Raw genomic sequence first — 21,065 nt, 5'->3', positions numbered from 1 at the left:
GCGGGAATATGGAATCAGAAAAAAAGTAAATAAGTTCACGCTGGTTTGAAGCACGTGGTGAAAGGACAATCAAACTGCGCGGATATTACTCTGTATTCCTTTTTCTAAGGTCTGTTCATTTCATTCGTAACACGCCTTGCAGAGGTATGCAAGAAATGTACATGTACTCCTCAGACTAATCAGTGTAGAAATTCAACATTTGCAAGCGGCCTTATATAAGTTACTTGAAGCACGTATACATACTTAAGCGAAAAGTGACTGCTGAGAGCGACTGGTAATGCAATATATAGGAAGAAACCTGTAAAAAACCCAAAACATTTCGTTGACGTTAGGCAAACATCGTTGTCAAAACATGCTTTATCTTATTGCAGCAAGGTTGACACATTTGAATTTTTTGTCGTATAGGCCTACTTCGCAGGTCACAGCGACAAGAAATCGCTACCGGTTGTTTGAGCGAGCACTTGGTGTATCGCTGATCCAAATCGCTGATCATTAATATCGTGGCTATTAGCACAGTCAATTTTTTTACTGATTATCGTCCGTGCGTGAAAATCTTTCACGTAAGTAACAGTCATTAAGAAGTTAGAAACAGCAATTTCGCCCGTGTTTAATAATCTGAAGACATTCCCCTCAGGGTATATACCATGTCAATACGATTTTTTTATTCGACCTGATTGTGCATTCCAAAGAAATAAGCCCCAAAAGCGAACTTATCATATGCACTTTTTATGAACATGTATGTAAACAGCCCACGGGATTTGATCGTCAAAACAAAACCTTAAATATATACAATGGTTACAGTTATTATTGGTAGAGCGTTACAGGATGTTAGACAGTCGTTTTGTTCAAGCATGTAGAAAGAAAACTGATGTACATAAAGCTTGTTGTATGTGTAATAAACTTGGCATATTTTGTAGTATGTCGCAAATAATGTGTCTGGTACTTTTGAATATAATATCTGTTAGGTTTTTAAGAAAGGAAACTTTAGACGAATTTGTCCATCAACGGAATTGTATCAAGAAGATGTTGATATGAAAAATATCCTCTCTCTGTGTGATTAGTATATGTCCATAACAGCATGAAAAGTAATTCTAGCACATTTTTGGATAACAGGATATGGGCGAAACTCTACATGTTCAACGTACAAAAGGGCCCAAGTAGCTCTTCACAAATCCATCCATATTTGTTCTATAAAGGATTCATCAGGGAATCCTTGGTTGTTTATAATTATATGAGAAACTGTAAAAAGACGAAAGACGCAGTTACCTCATGCAGGTATAGGCCTGGATGGCTTGATCTGCCGTTTTTTAAAAATCACTGGCGACGGTGACGGTGTTGAAGTCCCTCATGTAACCATTCTAACTTTGTGACAATATGGCACGGTTTGTCAAAACCCCATAGTAATGTAAATGTATAGGAAAAACGTTCCCTAGGACAGTTACTTCTAACGAAAAGAATGAAAAACTTGTAAGAAACAAAAACACAATCTATATACGTATAAATTCTGTAGTTGAATGATTAAGCATTTTCAAATGCGGACTGACGCTAAAAGGAAAATTTGCTCTCCCGACATGCCTGGTCAAAAATATCCAGTCATAGATCACAACTGTCAGTATTGCTGATAATACCTAAGTTTACTTACTGAGATTTAGGGCGACCAACAGAAGATGATGATCTTGATTCTCCTCCCTGACTCGCCCGCTTGTCCCCCTTTGGCGGCATGACTCCTTAATCCGAAATCCCTGATTAAACAGAAAAATTCCAGAATCCAAAAAGCAAATGAAGACTAAGACACACTTAGCTTCATTAACAGTTTAAAATAACGTTAGATTTGAATCCTTTCTCTAAGCAATGTCTTTTTGGCTTGACTTTGAGTCGAGACGTCAATGTCGAGAGAAACCTTCCACGGTAAATAGGTATAATTGTTGTCACAAGGCCCTATACTTATCAGAATACAAATGTTTATGCCTTGCGGAAACTTTGATCGATTTTCGTTAATGGTCAATAAGTAAGAATACGTGTCTTCCGTCCTTTTGATTTATTGCAACATTATCAGAAGAACAGCAAACATAACTCATATTGCCAAATAACCAGATGTTTTAGACGTGTTCAAGTCATGTATTCCACCAAGTATTGGCTATATTCCTCATAAGATATCCCATTGAATCTCCAGAATGACTTTCCAAATGAGTATACATTTGGTGGACTATCGACCTGACAGTTAGCACTAATACTCTTGACCTGCACTAGACGAAGACACTATTGTCCCTCCCTGATTGGCGAGTATTGGTGATTTCGGGGGACTCGTCGAGATCTGGGTTGCGATATTGTTTTAATGATATTTTCAGTTCGTAGATGAGAACGTTTTTCATCCACAAACTTGGTCAACTAATTATCCTTGTTATAGTAAGATATATACGGGTAGTAAGATACTCCTAAGTGATAATGTTGGGTGGTCAACTTTGCTGCAAAAAAGGTCCATTAAGAGTAGCATGTATCCTTTTTCACCTCCTTCTGGCGCTGTCATGAAATTGTCGTCCGAGTCAAGTTTTCGGACTCCAGTCGTCGGGCCGCGTTAATCAGCTCGCCACGAACAAGTATATAAACACGGTGATCGTTTACCTACCGTAAGAACATAATTCACTTATTATATCCACCGTGAAAAAGTATAGCTTTATTCTAATAAAAGCCAAATCGTCTTAACATAACAACGTTTGTCCGCAATTGTGCTGATCTCATTGGAATATCTCCTGGGGGGGAAACTCCGTTCACACAGGTACTTTTATATGCTTTATAGCTAAGGTGTCATAATGAAGACTTCTCCATTATAGGCCCTTTCGTTGTTAAGAACGCGTCAGACAATGCTGTTAATGCTAATAACATTTACGGACCAAAGCTCGAACTCCCATTAAGCACACCCATCTGTGACTTCGACACGAATAATAGCATCACCGTTAAGGTTAACGGAGATGTTTAGCAACGATGTGGAAAGACTTGTAAACGGCCTCATACGATCTCCTAATCCACACGATAGCAATCTTGTTGTTCGCACAGCAAACTTTTTTCTGTCATTACCAACAATTATAGCAGGAATAATGTCCAATATGAATGACTTAAATGGGTCCTGACCCTAAAAACGGTAAATGAATGAAGAACATGAGTAGCCTTCATGATATATTGACTCAAGCCGAGCATTCTTTCAGTTCAAAAAGCAATGTTTTTTTCTATCATGGTACCAACCATAGCATTCAATGATACCCCGTTGTCCTATCGTATCAAATCAACTCAATGATGCCTTCAGTTCGCACAGCAAGGGTTCATCAGATATAGCTCGTTCGGAACTTCAGCAAAAACACATTACGTGTTCCAAAAAGTAACTTTGAAGTAAAGTCATATCAGGGGGTATTCCCTTCGTATAGGTTACTTCTCATATTTGGGACGGCGCCTAGTCCAAGATGCACATTGCTTATCCGACTGTCATGACCGAGTCCGCCGAACTTCGCCACATCATGACATGGCCTTACTGGAGTCCATTTCGTCATCCTGGTCGTCCTTCCTTAGGGTGAGGGACGAGGCCGGTCCACTGCGTCCGGAGTGTACCCTGGCTAAGGTCTGAATGTAGTCCAATTGAATTTGATGTTGTTTTGCAGTTATATCCAAGTCCAATCCAGAGAAACGCCACAATTCAATACCTGAATTACATCTCCTGTCCGTTCCCACTTGATACTGTAGTAATCAGCCCCAGCAATGATAAAATAACTCATCGGATTTTACGTTCTCAATTTAAACACAGTACCCAAGGCAACATCGTTTGGTAGTTCAAACAAGCAATTAAGCAGAGAAAAAAACCTATATCAGTTCGCAAACGTATATCGTCGGCGTTTCCATTTCATAATCCTTTCCTGTGCAAAGAATTAATTCAAGTCACAGAAATAAAATTGATCGATCAATTAAGGTTTAAGAAAAGGTAAGTCGTTTATCAATTTCAATCACAACAGGTCAAAAGACTATGGGCGAAGCACGACATCGCAAAGGAGATATTCAGTTCATTAAGTTATGCTTTCAAAGGATAATTTTCCTTTCTGTAATCATTCATATATTGACCAGTAGATGGACTCGGCAGTTAAATGTTTTTGATGGTAGCATAACAATGGCATTGAAGTTGTTATGATAATTGACTGCAAATATATGATTCATGGTATCAGATATCGCTTTCAGCAAGAATTGATAGCGTAGTCTTTATCCATTCTTGCTTTCAGTAATAGTTATTTGGTAAGGGGGAAAGGAAATATTAGACCAACATTGTGTCTTCATCTTACGAACTGCTTTTTACAATCAAACCAAAGCTATGTATCAAAAATAGGCCCTTTGCCAGATACGCCGGTGTAACAGTAACAAATGCCCCCCTGGAAAAAGTGTCCGGCCCAATTGTATTCTGCAATATGGTTCTATAGAGACTCTGACCGTCAATAGCTCAGAGATTGAAGCGCATAATAGAATCCTTTGTTTCCCGGGCATTCTATCCTAGGACATTTTAAACTTCTACACCGGTACCACCGATAGGGTCGGCAAAAACCATCAGAGACGCCAGGCAATGGCTCGATGTGTGGCGTCATTGACCCATTATAAAGATAGTTTGTTTTGCCGATAGTCAGATTTCGATACAAGAAACACCAAACTTTGTAAAATCGGTTCTACTTGTTGTCCACACACACTCCTTTCAGGGATGTGCAAAGACGTCATTGGAACGACCATTTCAGTCGTCAATCCATGCCCCGACCAGTAGTTTTCGCACAGCGCCCCAAAAGAACGTAAACATTTTGTTTCTGAAAAAGCTTGGGTAATGAATACAACTACCTATTCCCACCGAGAATGAAGTAACTTATTTTGGGACCCACCAAAAGATGAAGGAATATCAGCACAACAGCTCTTTGGCAATAGGAAAGCATTCTTTGACAACAAAATGAAGGAAATGAGACTTACGATATCATCCCCGGTAAAGGGCTCCGGCTGGGTCTCCTACTATGACTCTCAGTGAGAGTATCCAATCCCCATTCCGGGGAGAGTCCGATTCCATCCTTCCCCTCGCTACGCCTCTGCGCCACCTGAGGGTGTCGTTTGGGGTCATCCCGACCCACGGGCGCGGTCTGACGCTTTTTTATAGTCGGTCTCATGGCTGGACCTTCCTCGAAGTACCGCCGGGAATGTCGGCCTGACATAGCAGCAGTGTGAAGTAAGTGAATATCGTCTTATCCGTTTGTGTATTCGTTATTTGCGACAAACCATGCATTGGTTCGTGTAGAACAGTCATTCAACCCGTGAAAAACAACCCACGCCGTCCTTGGAACGAACCAGCATGCACCTTTTTGCTTTCTGCTAGATGCGGAGTTTCCCCTGACGAAATTCTCCCTGCTACGGGGACTTTGAACTATGGACATGAATGGACCTGTTGATGCTGAATTTGTGCCTACTGAACTTCCTGCGGTATTGCCTCCGTAGCCTCCGCCCATACGCGCGTTGTTTGGAAGCTGAGCTGAGCAATGTCAATACATTGAGGGTCAAGATGAATTTTGGCCAAGAGGAATATCACTGTCACAGAAAGCTGGTGTTGTACCAGTTGTATTCACTGCACTGGGTACTTAATTTAAGCTGCTGCACCTGCAAACTATGTCTGGCTCTGATTCAGATCATAACAAAGCCAGGCCCTCCGGCTACCAGGCAGTAATGGAAAATATCGGATACAATAAATTGACACAGCCATGGCCAACAGGTTAATCGATGATATTTACTGGTATATTGCATTGATCAAATTTATAGTTCATTTAGATTTGGAAAGTTTTAGTTGCATGCGACGGACGTCAAAGTGTACGCTCCATAAAGTAGGCTATGCAGGCTACTGGGCGTTACCATCACTTCTACCATCAGGTACATTCATGAATAGGAACAGGCGTTAAATTTATGATCCCCACGGCCAAAAGCTACACAGAGTCTCATACAAGGCACTTTTTTCCAACTTCAAAATACGGCCTTTAGGCTAACTTATAGGACATACTCTGGCGATGAATTGAAAAGCCCACAGCAAATAGTCTAATCGAAAAGTGAGCCTAAATACAGGGTAAGAGAAATCAGAGCATATAAAAGAGAAAACATGAAAGGAATCAGGGAGCCAGAAAAGAAATCAATGTAATATGATGTTTGACTTACGATGGTGAGCTAGTCCGTGCGCTCGGTGAGGATGCGCTAAGAAGTCGACGGGCCTTCCTGATCGAATCCACTGCTTTCTTTGCTTTCCCACTCATAGTTTTTTCTTCTAATTTTCACAAACTTACACCCTTTTTCTTACAAAGCCACGAAAGCCTTTCCATGGACAATTAAATGTTTGCTGGTCAGACGTGCCCATGAAATTCCAAGGCTAATTTCACGCACTCACATATATATATCAAGTTATCAACTAAAGAAAAGCTAAGGAATACGAATTTCTTTTATCAACATTCATTGTGAAGGAGTCGGGTGAAAAAAAAAGAATCACACTTTTTATTTTTAGCTCCAATGTAAAAACGTCATAGGAGATTTCACTCAGCATGCCCACAACTTCTACTAGTATCTCACTTATCACTTACGTTCAATATGAAGACAATCTTTGGTTCGAATCCAGTGGACAGAATGAACTTTTTAGAGTTATCGCAAAACTGCCTGGGTGACTAAAAATTTACCAATATTTCACTAATCATCAGTTCCAAGAGACATTTCACTGATTTACATCCAAGAGATAGTCATACGATATATTTCACATGAAATTAATCCATCAAAAATAGACTCATGTACATAATCCTTGCAATACTCGACCGCGACATCCTCAAATGCCAAGGGGTATAATGATATCCAAGCATAGCGAAACCCCGTGTCAACAATTCAACGATATTGTTTTGATAGTCGCCATGTCAACACATCACTCACCATTAACAGTATTCCTCAATTACCAATGGTCAACATAATTTACTCTTAAGACAAAGGTGGTCATTTTCACAACCATATCGAATGAATAACCTCAAACATATTTATTGATTATTAACAGCATAGCTTTCGGTCCTGGTAATGAAACTATTTGAGGTGTGCATTATTTAATCTGTAAACTCACTGTGATAATAACTTTTGAGTGCCCACATGATGGAGCTGCTTCAGCAACACTGCAATCAGTGGTTCAGGCACACAAAAATCATACACTCCGGATGCAGTGGACCGGGCTCGTCCCTCCCACATGAGGTGAGACGATCAGGACGACGGAATGGACTGCCGCGGCTGACCCTGAAGGACATTGGCACTTTGACCACCAATGCGGGGAATGTAGTAGCAAGGATGAGTTTGCCAACTTTCTTACCATGGCACGGACATGTAGTATTCTCTTTCCCGGTTTTGGTACCAGTACGACCAGAATCTGTTCTTCATCTTCTCGAAAAGCTTAGGGGGTGCAAAATGGGTTGGCCAAACCCTTTTTTCAAAAGCTCAAAAACATCTAACGAGGTGTCCAAATGCGCTAATTAAGCAAAGTTGAAACTCGTTGGTCAAAATCAATTGGTTGAAAATGATTTCCGAGGTCCTGGAAGCCCTATTGACATATCTAGTCCCAAACGACCCAAACACTCTAAATGCTGAGGTGTTTTTTAACCAGAAAGGTATCCCTTGTGGCAATCAAAACAAATAAATGTTGATTACCATTCTCGATCAGCACGAGCAGGAACTGATGGATATTGTCGAAGATATTGCGACATTAGCGAAAGCGGATATGATCCCTGGTAGATCAGCTCCAGGCCGGATGATGGTAATCCGTACAACAGCAAATCGGAGAAGGGGTAAGCTTCCAAGCAATTCTACAGTAAACTGATTTTGACCAATGAGTTCAACCTCGCTATTTGCATGCAGACTCGTGTATTTCATTCGGAGAATAGGTTCCAATGCTTTGGCGATACTGAGGGCCAGGGACGAGCCTGGATTAATCCTAGCCTAACAGACGAATCAAAACGTCACCAAATATTGGCAATGACCTAAGGGGCTTGCGCGGCATGTGAACTGATGAGTAAAACAATCCGAAATTGTAAACCTCGACGAGACAAACTAAGATAATATTGCCTGAAAGTAGTGACATTGTGTTGAATCAGGGCCTGGGGGGTGAAAACAGACCTGGTCATGCTTGTGATATCTTGACGGCAATCCATAAGATAGGTCGAGTTTAGAAGTCCAAGGTAAACAGGGAGAAGGTGGATTTGGGTTATGTTCGCACCCGAGGGAGGATTGGAAAAGTTGACAGTTTTGAAAGATTTGGTGTGGATGATTATAGGATAAAGGTGACACGGGTAAGACTTGCGGCCAGGTGGTCGTCGCGGCGGGAGATGCTACGCGTATGGTATAGGCCGTAGTGGATATAAATGCCGATTTATGTTCGAGAACATAATCATTTGTGTTCTAGAACATAATTATTTGTGTTTTAGAACATAATTTGACCAATTGGAGAAAAGGAATATTGTTCTAGACCGTTAATCAACCAATCACTGACCAGGAATAATAATGGTCTAGGACATAAATCAGCCAATCACAGTACAGGAATTCTGTTCTAGACCATTAATTGACCAATCACTGGCCAGGAATAATGGTATGGACCATTAATCAGCCAATTACAGTACAAAAAAATATGTGGATACAGGGAGAGTCTAACCCGTGACCACCAGATCGAAAGTCCAGCATTCTAACCATTGAACCACAGAGGTTTTCATGTAAGACTGGAGATTTTCTTCCCTGTAATAGCCAGGCTATGGCGATATTAATCTTGTGTGAAATAGAGTGAATTTTTATTTTACACAAGCTTCAGATCACCACGATGTTGAATTCGTTGAGAATTGTTTGTGTGTTTGCCACTTTGATGGAGGCCCTTTGTCAGCGATGAATTACAGTTGTTTTTAATCAAACATTGCCTTGGCTGGTTCCCACTCTTTTGTTTATGGGAATCCATGTTTTAATCACATTGTACCAGCTTATATACGGTGAGGAATCTGCCAAGAAATTTGAAGAGAAAATCATCAATATAATATTGTGGGGTAGTTATAGATTGACAGGCAGGACCGAGGATGGGACACTTTTTCTGTCCTGTCCTGTAGTAGATTGGCTGGGAGATTTCGGCACACTCGCGACGCTAAATAAAGCCGATAACCCGATTGGCACCCGACCATTATGACACGTTACCAGAACGAAAGCAGACGAGATAAGAAGAGGAAGACAGAATGCACTTTTCAAAACTTGATATAATGGTTGTATAAATTTGACATATGATTGCCTGTATACAAAAATACTAAAGTAATTTCTAAGGTGAATGATTTAAGCCACTGCCTTTTTGACCTTTTTTTATTTTGTAAATACCTGATGGACAAATCTGGACTAGACCTTTATAATCGCGCTTCTGTCATTTCTCATTTTCAATTCAGACAATTTCAATTTTCAGACATTTTCAATTCAGACAAGTTTTTACTGACAAGTGTATAAGATTATCGTACATATTCTTTGATATATATGGGCTAGGGGGCGATGGCAAAGTACCTTTTTTTCATGTGGTCTTCTCTCCAATGGCAAAGCAATTTGCTTAAGTATGCACGTTACATTAAACATGCACTACTATATACGTACAGAATATTCATATATTGACAAATACTTGAGTATTTGACAGGTACATAAGAAGGTGAACGAAAAATATCTTTAATAAGCTAATCGGCGTCAAAAATCCCCACCAAAATCAAACTATCACCGACAATAAATCGACAGCGCGTAAAAAAGGGTTATCGAGCAATTCGAAGCACCACCCCAAAACTGATCAACACACTCCTAGTTGGTAAATCCTTCCACCCTAATCGAGCAGCAATTCGACACTTCTACGAGATGGTACATCTTCATAATTACATCGGCCAACAATCCAGCTGACCAACAATCCTATTTGGCGTTCCTACCACTGAACTCGACCAACAATCCAACTGACCAATAATCCTAGTTGGTGAATCCTACCACTTAAATCGACCAACAATCTAACTGACCAACAATCTTAGTTGGTAAATCCTGCCACTCAACTCGACCAACAATCCGACTGACAAACAATCTTAGTTGGTGAAGCCTACCACTTAACTCGACCAACAAATCAACTGACCAACAATCTTAGTTGGTGATTCCTACCACTTAACCCGACCAACAATCCAACTGACAAACAATCTTAGTTGGTGATTCCTACCACTTAACCCGACCAACAATCCAACTGACCAACAATCTTAGTTGGTGATTACTACCACTTAACTCCAACAATCCTAGTTGGTGAATCTTACCACTTAACTCGACCAACAAATCAACTGACCAACAATCTTGGTGGGGAATCCTACCACTTTACCCGACCAACAATCCAACTGACCAACAATCTTAGTTGGCGATTCCTACCACTTAACCCGACCAACAAATCAACTGACCAACAATCTTAGTTGGCGATTCCTACCACTTAACCCGACCAACAATCCAACTGACCAACAATCTTAGTTGGTGATTCCTACCACTTAACTCGACCAACAAATCAACTGACAAACAATCTTAGTTGGTGAATCTTACCACTTAACTCGACCAACAAATCAACTGACCAACAATCTTAGTTGGTGATTCCTACCACTTAACCCGACCAACAATCCAACTGACAAACAATCTTAGTTGGTGATTCCTACCACTTAACCCGACCAACAATCCAACTGACCAACAATCTTAGTTGGTGATTACTACCACTTAACTCCAACAATCCTAGTTGGTGAATCTTACCACTTAACTCGACCAACAAATCAACTGACCAACAATCTTGGTGGGGAATCTTACCACTTTACCCGACCAACAATCCAACTGACCAACAATCTTAGTTGGCGATTCCTACCACTTAACCCGACCAACAAATCAACTGACCAACAATCTTAGTTGGCGATTCCTACCACTTAACCCGACCAACAATCCAACTGACCAACAATCTTAGTTGGTGATTCCTACCACTTAACTCGACCAACAAATCAACTGACAAACAATCTTAGCTGGTGAATCTTACCACTTAACTCGACCAACAATCCAACTGACAAACAATCTTAGTTGGTGAATCTTACCACTTAACTCGACCAACAATCCAACTGACAAACAATCTTAGTTGGTGAATCTTACCACTTAACTCGACCAACAATCCAACTGACCAACAATCCTAGTTGGTTATTCCTACCACTTAACTCGACCAACAAATCACCTGACCAACAATCCTATACTATTTGCGCAGTTCAAATTTATTAGTGTACTCGTTTTCATTGGGCCACCCAGTGTATGGTATTCTACCCAATGGATAGACCGGCTTGGCCCGTCCCACTGAAAAGAGGATGAAGCGGATCGTAGTCTATTTCAATGGGCAACCCATTTGATAGAAACAGCAGACGGAAATGACGTCACCTACCTGCTATCTGGCCTGAACGATGTAAACATGGCCACGTTCTTTGCCAGTTTCTTGAACGACATGCTCTTCCCTCCACCGAACGCCATGATGGCGAGTCTGTCGTCTGCTTGCCTTTAGATGAAAGATTCTGAAGAGTCAAAATGTTGTTTTCTTTCAATGAGTGTTAAAATTGCAAATTGGTGGTTGATTCAGGCACTGATGGCTATACTTATATATAAGCTGCTTTCTCAGCCCAAACGAGCACTTCTAATCAAGAAGTTGAAAAATCCACAAATGCGGGCTCCCATACTGTCGTAGCCATGTCTGATTGTTGTTGAACAGGGACGCAAGAGGTACTGTTAGATTTTTGACAAAAATCGGCAGTCGCATGAGCATTGTGCGAAAAGTGTCTTACATCCCCGAAAACAGGTTGCACAATGAATATCTGCTATAAATCTCTTTTCTCTCTTGATCTTCTCTCTAAATTTAATTTAATTGGTAATTCATGAACTTAAAAAGTCAGGTTATAACAATATTTACGACACTGAAACAATATTTTACGACATTAGGATGATTCAAATTCTCGTCAGCTCAGGAAATGGACGAGCCCAGTTGCTTGGTAACATGGGTGCATCATTTAACACTTCGGGGTATCAATTTCATCAAGTTGCAGGTCCGATGATTTTCAATGGGGAGATACATGTAGTGGCATGTCATCCCACTGATTCATTATTAATTTCTTTGCCATTCGTATCGATTAAAATTGCTGTACAGAGTCACATATTTTTTAATGTCGTCTGCAAACTGATACAAACATATCGTTGTTAACATCAATGTTAGATCAACGGAGACTATTTCAGACGTAGACGCAGAATACATACATAAATCCTCGCCGTTTTTTTCTTGCAGTGGAACTTTCATTGCTCGAGATGAGAAGATTAACCTAAAAATCCCCCGGGTTTAAAACTTGCTGTCTCGCGATGAGGTTATTACGAATATCTCAATAAAATTCACACACAAGGTTCTTCCATTTTTTCAACACAGGGCAAGAGGTTCATCTGGCCCCAGGGCAGGTAAAGGGCATGCTGTCAACCTCATCCAACCCCGCCCACCCACCAAAAACCTTCACAATAACTTTTTCTCTGCCTTAACCCGACTTTTCTCTGCCTCTATATACCCGCCAACATATCTCATACTGTATAGTTACTTGGTTCGTGGTCTTTTCGCTTACGAGGCATATCGGACAGTACCCGATATTGTCTGACGTATTGTCTGACATATCAATGGAAAAGAGCCACAAATCAACGGCTTATCACCACGTTGACAGTCGCATAACGGCCATGGGCCTAAAATGCATGTATGCGATCATTTTAGAAGTAATAAATTATGTTCCCTTTATGGAATTTTCTAAACTAAATGGTGCATTAGAGAATTTTACAAGAAACACCAAAGACCAGACGTTGCAATCATTCAAGATCATGGCTTCGATCGTATGTCAAGGGTTTTCAATATACTTCGCCTCTCCATATTTAAAAAATGACATGGTGAAAACCCTATAGACTCTCAGCATGAGTTATGATCGATAATTTTTTGTCGTTTGATCCAATATTTGATCAAACACCTTTTATGAAATGATCCTTTAAGAAAGTTATAAAGAGACACCAAAGCATGACTCTGAGAGTTACCGTGACGACTTATCATAAACAAGCAGGACAAAGACTTTTTTAGACTATCAAACAGTTTCGGGACAAGAAAATATATCTACCTTACTTCTTTCTACCCACAAAATTAACGAGTGCTGGAAATTAAGTTTACACTGGTACTGTTTCCAAAGAATGTCCCCCTCCCACTAATAACCTTTTGGCAGTTTTGCTATTGTAAACACTCATACCCGGTAATAAACATTTGGACATGTTTGGGGATATTCATTTGAATTACTGGATTAATAATGAATTGAGACGACTTGAAACTATCAGCCTTGTGCTAGCGAGAGCTAAGATTCAGTAGCCCTTCAGCATGTCCAATATGAGTCCAACGCGTACAGATGGTTCGGTTGTCAAAATATCGGGCGATTCGCAGCCAAATTCTAAAATTCTAAATTTGCTTTTGATGTGTTTTCTAAGAAGACTTGGCCAGGTATTACTGTCAACTTACTAAAAATGAAGTTTTCAAAGACTTAGGATTACTCTGAATCTAAAATGACTTACCTTCTTATATCGATGATCCTTATGTTATGAAAGCATTCGCATGCAAGTTGGATCTAACGGTGTTTCAAGTTTTCAAGTCAAGTAGCCTAACTTCAAAACACGCTATTGCCCATGACTAAATTTCGTTGGGCTTTTATATAATTGAGCCGAAATTGTATTCACCATAATGTGGCATTTGAAATATCTTCGTTGAAAATCAATACGTATAGAGACAGTTACAATTATCTTTTCAACATTGTCGGATGAATGGATCTGTTTGAAGAAGCCTCTGATAAAAATAAGGCCAATCTTTTGAAGATGGCTCATTATTCCAACTCGCTGCTTTGAGGCGTTTAACCTTTCATAATAACGGTTTCTAAATGTAGTAGCCAGTCATGGTTGTGATGGCCATGGCATACAGTTCATTCGCATCATTACTCCCGGGATAACCGAAATCGCGTTCGCCATTGCCAGAACTTACTGACCATAGGCACCACCCTTTTGGCTCAAACTTGAATTCCTAAAGCAATAACAACTCTTTCATTACGAAGTGAATGCCAATTTCAAGTGTTGGAGTCTATTCTTTGTTTTCCAGAGAACCGCCTTCAAGGTTTTAAATAGGCATTCAATTCATTATGGCATTTGTGAGACTATCACTGTCATATCATATTGTCGAATCAGGAGACATCGCAAATCAGCCAATCAGATACACTCAGACGCTTCTTTGAGGTTGTGATAGGAAATCTATCAACCAATCGCAAGGTTTCTACAAAGAGTTAGAGATCATAAATCATTCATTCAGAATCAACCAATCAGAAGAACTCAAATCTGCTTCACTTGGAATTGGACAGTTATAAAGCAACCAACCAGAAAACCCCAAATCTGCTGCATCGGGGTAGTGGTGAAAATCAACCATTCAGAAGCGCTCAACAGATTTCAAAATGGATTCCAAGATGTTTATCACGCCTATATTAGAATGAATGGCGACTGTTCATCAACAATTTGTCCGGCACAACTCAAAATACTGACCATTGCCATTCTGAACTATTGTTTGAACCCCGAAGAACACTTGTCAATGATATATCAATCACTGGTTTTGTACATCTCTCTTTCAGAACGAGCCGTCTATGAATTAATCGAAAGTATATTGACATGCTTTGAACATGTTCCGATGACCTCATTGCAATGTTGCACTCTTACAGCGGTTGCGTTCAAATGTCAGTCCTTCTTTACCGTCTTTCTTCTTGATACCAATACAAGATTAAATAGTATTGATGAATGAATAGTAGATCGATAGACATTTTATGCCTTTTTTCTCAAAAGTAATGTGAAAGTATTAGTGATAAAATCTTTTATGACGAAAGTAAAGAGGAAGTATTATCTTTATCAATAATAATTACACTGAAAAAGCAAAACATTGTCCTGCAAAACATAATAAATATCAAAGTACTACAAAATACATAAAGGTTAGCCCATAACATCAGCTACATACGTACATTACACTATACGTGTGATGGCAATTTCATCACAAAACAACAACACGGTAACGCAGACCCGGCGTACGAACTGAGAGCCACTTTTCTGGACCACACACTCACTCTTAATCTTCTTTTTTCTCAGCATTCGCTCTGCACTTGAATGAAAGACCCGACTGGCTTCCAATGACACAAATGTTCTTTTCCTCTTGCAGTTTTTTTGCACTAACGCCAAATTTCTTCGTCGTATTTACTGACAGGCGACTCCGAAAAGACGAAAAGTGGCGTTTTGCCATCCCCCAGAAAGCCTTCTGTAGTCCCCGATCAAAAAAATACCCGGCACTATACGTGATTTTTCATTTTCCTACCTTGATAGGTGAACAGCCAAACCTGATGGTTTCAAGATCGTGGACAGCTTCCTCTGTCGGCCAGAGATGACGGAAGTCTTCCTGGAGGCGGGAGGGGTCGGGCTATAATCCCTATTAGAGCTTGTACTTTCCCTCCGTTTAGGGGCCTGCAAACCCGATTGGATCAGGCTCTTCCAGTTATGCATCCCGAATCCGAAGGTGTATCCAAGTGAAGTAAGATTTCAAGGTTTTTAGCCCGAAGTTGTTAAAAGAGCGCGTTAGAATTGCTGATGTTCAACACTTCTCTTTAACGTCAGAGGTTGAGTTAAACTGATGGCCTTGAAATAACTGCTGTTTAAAAAGTGACTCGATTGTTCATTTTGCCCACTTTCATTAATTGTTTCTATAAATATCGACATAAGTTAATGAAATTGAACATCAAACATTGCTGGTCCTTAGTCACATAAACATTCAATTTGTCATTGAGTAGCAACAAATCGATCGAGATGACAGCATCCTGAAAATTGATTGGGATAGCTTGTTGTCAAGCTCACACACTACATAAACAAAACGAGACAAAATAGTATGCTCAATGTAAGTATACACTCCGGTTGCAGTGGACCGGCCTCGTCCCTCACTAAAGGACATCCAATTAGGATGACGCAATGGACTGCCTCGGCAGTCTAAATGCAAGCATGCGGAATCATTCAGGGTTCAGTATCCCTTTCGAAAGAGATTCTTTCTGTTGATGTCCATCAACTGGTGCCAAAACATTTGAAGATTTATTATAGCCAGTCTATAAATCAGTCATTGCAAGTTTCCACAGAGGCTTTGAAAATTTAAAGTATCCCGGCTTTCCGGCATCCAAACTCCGTGACTTGAAAAGCTGATACTATCTCAGACTCAATCTTGCAATGTCAAAGTCTTGGCGGGCGAAAATACGTTTCCCATTGTTTCCTAAATCGTTTATAAAAATCGAGCGCTTGAAATCACCTGTTTTGTTATTCAATTATTTGATCCAAAACCTCTGAGAGCAATGCCTTCACAGTCATCCAAATCAGATACTCCACGGTCCGGGAGATGGAATGTCGTTTACATCACAATCCGGGAGACGGAATGTCGTTTCAAACAGAACTCACTCAGAAGAAGAAGAAAGTGAATCTGCGAAGCCTTTCGAAAGGAATCGATATAGAAACGTTAATCAAAGTTGAACACGTTTGTTTACTTGCCTGAATATGATCCGATATAAACACCATTGTTAGTATCCAAACTCTGTCAAATTCAATAATAGTTTCGGAGGTTTACTGTTCAGGAGATGACCTATGTCAACGAAACAGAGAATGGCGCCCGATATCAAAGTCCATCAAATCTAAACTGAATAAATTCACCTCATTATATTTGTATCCAAATCGTGTTCCCAGGAGCTAAAAGTTTCACACAATCATCATCATGACACCAGTGATTATGCATAGTATATTCTTATAAGCTCGTTCGTGTCATTCCTTAATCGAAATCAAATATTTGAAGAACGAATTGTAAGTTCCAATAATTCTTATATCAGTAGACTGGTTTCGCAACCCCTGTATACGAACGACGAATATAACGAACTGTCTGTCGTGTCATTAACGTGCACAAGTGTTCAAGAGAACAAGCAGAGAGTTTTTTTGTCTTCAAGAACGACCACTGAACATCTCTGGACATTCCTCCGAAAGAAACGTTTCAATGCTTTTTATACAAGGTTAATGCGACTTCCCTCTTAATTTGAGGTTCGATTTCAATGAAATCTCATATATCGTTTCTTCACAGTCCATTAATTCTTTGTAATGGTCTGAATAAAACAGTCAACCATTGTAATGTGTCGTCTGCAAACAAAATGATATGGAATGTCATGCGGAGAGACAACGAGCAGACGTTAGAGGATTCCTGTTGGGATATCTCGTGTCAAATCTTCCTTTTTACTTGTTGGTAACTTATGATAAGAAACCGGTCGGTGATTCGAAAATGTGCCAGCATGGGTCCCATAGACAATCTTTAAAAGGGAAGTGTGTTTATGGCCTAATATACAAGTATAGGTTAAATCACTTTTGCTTTACTCACAGACATTTCTTTGAGGTCCGTGCTTCCATTTTAGAATAACAACAATTCAAACCGAATTTTTCAGCAAGTTTCAGCGGTATGTAATTAACCAGTGGTAATTGACAAGGTCTCCTCGTTCTTGATTAACAAATACTTGTAATGTACACTAACTTTACAGATGTCACATACATCAGAATGTGAATTGGCGTTTTTAAAACAGTGACCTTCATTGAGCCAAAGTTGCTGGAGAAGATCAGTCACCCAATTGACCGACAATCTTCTGTCTCAATCGGTGTTCTGTTGGAGACAATTTAAAAGCCAGCGTTTATGGCTGGCGCGAGTGGACAAAATTCAGAATTATGCCACGGCATATATAGGAATTGTGGTGCACCATAAATCAACCAATCAAAACATCGGATCTCGTGAATATTGCCGCGGCAGAATTCAGAATTATGCCACGGCATAAATAGGAATTGTGGTGTGGCATAATTAGACTAATCAGAAAGTGGCACTCGTTTATGGCTGGCGCGAGTGGACAGAATTCAGAATTATGCCACGGCATAAATCGGAATTGTGGTGCACCATAAATCGACCAAGCAAAACCTCGGATCTCGTGAATTATGCCGCGGCATAAATAGGAATTGTGGACGGAATTGTCACTTATGGAGGACGGAAGTAAATCGGAATTGTGGTGCACCATAAATCAACCAATCAAAACATCGGATCTCGTGAATTATGCCGCGGCATAAATAGGAATTGTGGACGGAAGTGCGATTTATGCCGCACCATAAATAATACGATTGCCACCTTCTGATTGGTCTAGATATGCCACACCACAATTCCTATTTATGCCGTGGCATAATTCTGAATTCTGCCGCGCCATAATTCACGAGATCCGATGCTTTGATTGGTTAATTTATGCCGTGGCATAATTCTGAATTTTGTCCACTCGCGCCAGCCATACTCGTTTTAATTATGGTGCGGCATAAATCGCACTTGCGTCCACAATTCCTATTTATGCCGCGGCATAATTCACGAGATCCGAGGTTTTGATTGGTTGATTTATGGTGCACCACAATTCCGATTTCAAACTCGCACAGTGCCGAAATTAAAATTCAATTTCAGACACTGGAATTGGTAAAATTCCGCCATCTTGGATATCGGCATCCTGAGATTCAGGTGTTTTCAACACTGCGTCACCACCACTTCAAACTCCAAAGTCTTATCCAGGCCTATAGTAAGTGCCACCTTCTTTCATAAAATGGCTTGTTTTATAAATAAATAACAAAATATGATCTTTGTAAATAAAACCCGAGATGTTCTGGTGTGTTTTTAGGTGAATTTATTGCAAACTATCAATGCAGCGTAGTGCAGCCATCGTGTTCTCGGGCGTAGTGGTGATGCGATAGCCTCTTTGCAATTGTAAAGATTCTTTACATTTCCACATCCGCGGTACTGCTTTTCAAGATGGTGGCAATTCACCAGTTCTAGAGGCGTTGTAAGGAACGAAATCAGCGCCTCTAGTGTCAAGATTGTTCCGATTTATGCCGTGGCATAATTCTGAATTTTGTCCACACGCGCCAGCCATAAGCGTTAGTTCCACTGAGCGTTTTCCCCTTTAGTAAATACAACAGTGGCGCTAAGCTAACGCCGATTCAGCAAGCGGGCTCAGCGTGTTTATTTGCTCAAAAAGATTAAAGCGGGGTGGTCTATCGTACACTTGTTTTCAAAGTTGTTATTAGAACCACAATGTTAATATCCTTGGTCAACATTTGATAGAAATAGGGGCTAATTATCGAGAGTAAATTATGATTCGAAATGGTCGAAAATGGGATGAAATAAAATAATCCGGCACATACCACCTGCCGCACTAACGACACTTCCAGAATGATCACGCACGATAAACTGTTCCATTTTTCTGATAATATGCGCCAAATGAATCTCTGACATGAACACACTATCCAAACAACCCGAATCCATAGTCTCATTGTTACCCAAATTAATAGTAAAATATTGCTAATTAATAATTAGATATCATATTCATCTATTACAATTAAGGGAGAGTGATAGCCTGCGTGACACACTAATGGCCTGGCGTTGTCTTCCTGTGTTAAGCATAACACGCAATCCGCGTATGTAGTGCAATTTTCGTGGACTGCAGGAAATTGTCCCTTTGTGAGGATGACTCATTATGTTATCTTGTCAGAAAAATCATTCATTTGCTTTTTAACAGCAATTATTATGACGTCTTGGCCCGTTGACCACCCGTGTTTTTCTTCATAACGTTATCTCTCGAGTGTCATATAAGCGTAATTGCACTAAGTTTCGATATGACTAGACTCCAATGTAGTCCATTTCGTCATCCTGATAGTCCTTCCTCTATGCAACAAGACGAGGCCGGTCCACTGCGTACGGAGTGTAAATATGACCCGCCGCTCTCCCTCAGTTGTCAAATATACCAAATGTGGAACCTCATTTACAGTGGTCGCGTCATAAGATGAGCTATTTTTGCGCCAACTCAGTGATATACTATAGCCTTGTATGCCAAGATGCCGTTCATTGCTCCAATATTCTCACGTGACTGGGTTTATAAACGTCACCAAGGGGAACCAAGACTTTGTTATGATAAATGTTTCTCTGAGCATATATCTGGCGGACATCACACTTCCACTGAATGTAGTTGTACACTCCAACGCAGTACACTCCGGATGCAGTGGACCGGCCTCGTTCGATCCTCACCCTAACAATAAGGAGACCAAATTAGGAGGACGCGATGGGCTGCCCAGGGAGTCTACAACGCTGCAGAGCGGCTGAAATTCTGTTGGGAAAAAAAGCGTCTGTTTAACTGACACCACTGCTTTGGGAGTATTTGGGTATGGATATAGAGAAACCAACTGTCTCGCTATTCATGTGAAATCGGAAAAGTAAACTCGGCCTTCTCTGCAGTACATGTAGTTAGGTCTAGTGGATAGGCTACCTACACTCCGGATGCATTGGACCCGCCTAGTCCTGTCGCCAGATCCAATTATCATGACGCAATGGACAATGGACTGCCCCGGGAGTCTAAGTCTGCCCCGCCCAGGGGTGTCCCATTGCCAGAAGCCTGTCGTTTATGACTTATGGACCCTTCGTTTATGACCTATGGACCCATTCATAGCTACATGGAACGTCACATACCCCTTAATGATCAAATTACTAGTAAGAACGTTCCTCTTTTATGAGACATCCTGTACAAGCAGCAGTAGTGACACTACTTGGAAGAAGAATAAACTAAAATTCAGGTAGATTTGCTCGATAACGTCACTAACTGCCTGTTTAAACTAAATCTACATAACAGAGCAACATTTAATGTGCAATAACATAGAACATAAGAAAATGTATTCCTGTACAGAAAAATACAATGTTATTTTGATAAAAGCTCTACTTTTCCACTATGGATAATGCCGCCTGTACCGTATACATTGACTAGTAATTGAATAAGCGTAGAATTTCCCTCGTCGTCCACCAA

At 40.4% G+C, this 21,065-nt stretch overlaps 1 protein-coding gene across 1 annotated transcript in view; it reads right to left on the bottom strand.

Annotated features, from left to right (window-relative positions):
* LOC135487393 (androglobin-like) overlaps positions 1–11,621 on the bottom strand; it is a 122,504-nt gene extending 110,883 nt beyond the window's left edge. Inside the window, exon 1 of the mRNA XM_064770997.1 lies at positions 11,495–11,621. Coding sequence (XP_064627067.1) covers positions 11,495–11,580 — 86 coding nt within the window. The 5' untranslated portion in view covers positions 11,581–11,621. The remainder of the gene's footprint in view (positions 1–11,494) is intronic.
* Positions 11,622–21,065: the final 9,444 nt, after the last annotated feature.

The sequence above is a fragment of the Lineus longissimus genome, chromosome 5, assembly GCF_910592395.1.
Source record: "Lineus longissimus chromosome 5, tnLinLong1.2, whole genome shotgun sequence".
Taxonomy (NCBI): domain Eukaryota; kingdom Metazoa; phylum Nemertea; class Pilidiophora; order Heteronemertea; family Lineidae; genus Lineus; species Lineus longissimus.
The sequence above is the reverse complement of the archived record's forward strand: the minus strand, read 5'-3'. Positions and strand labels throughout refer to the sequence as shown.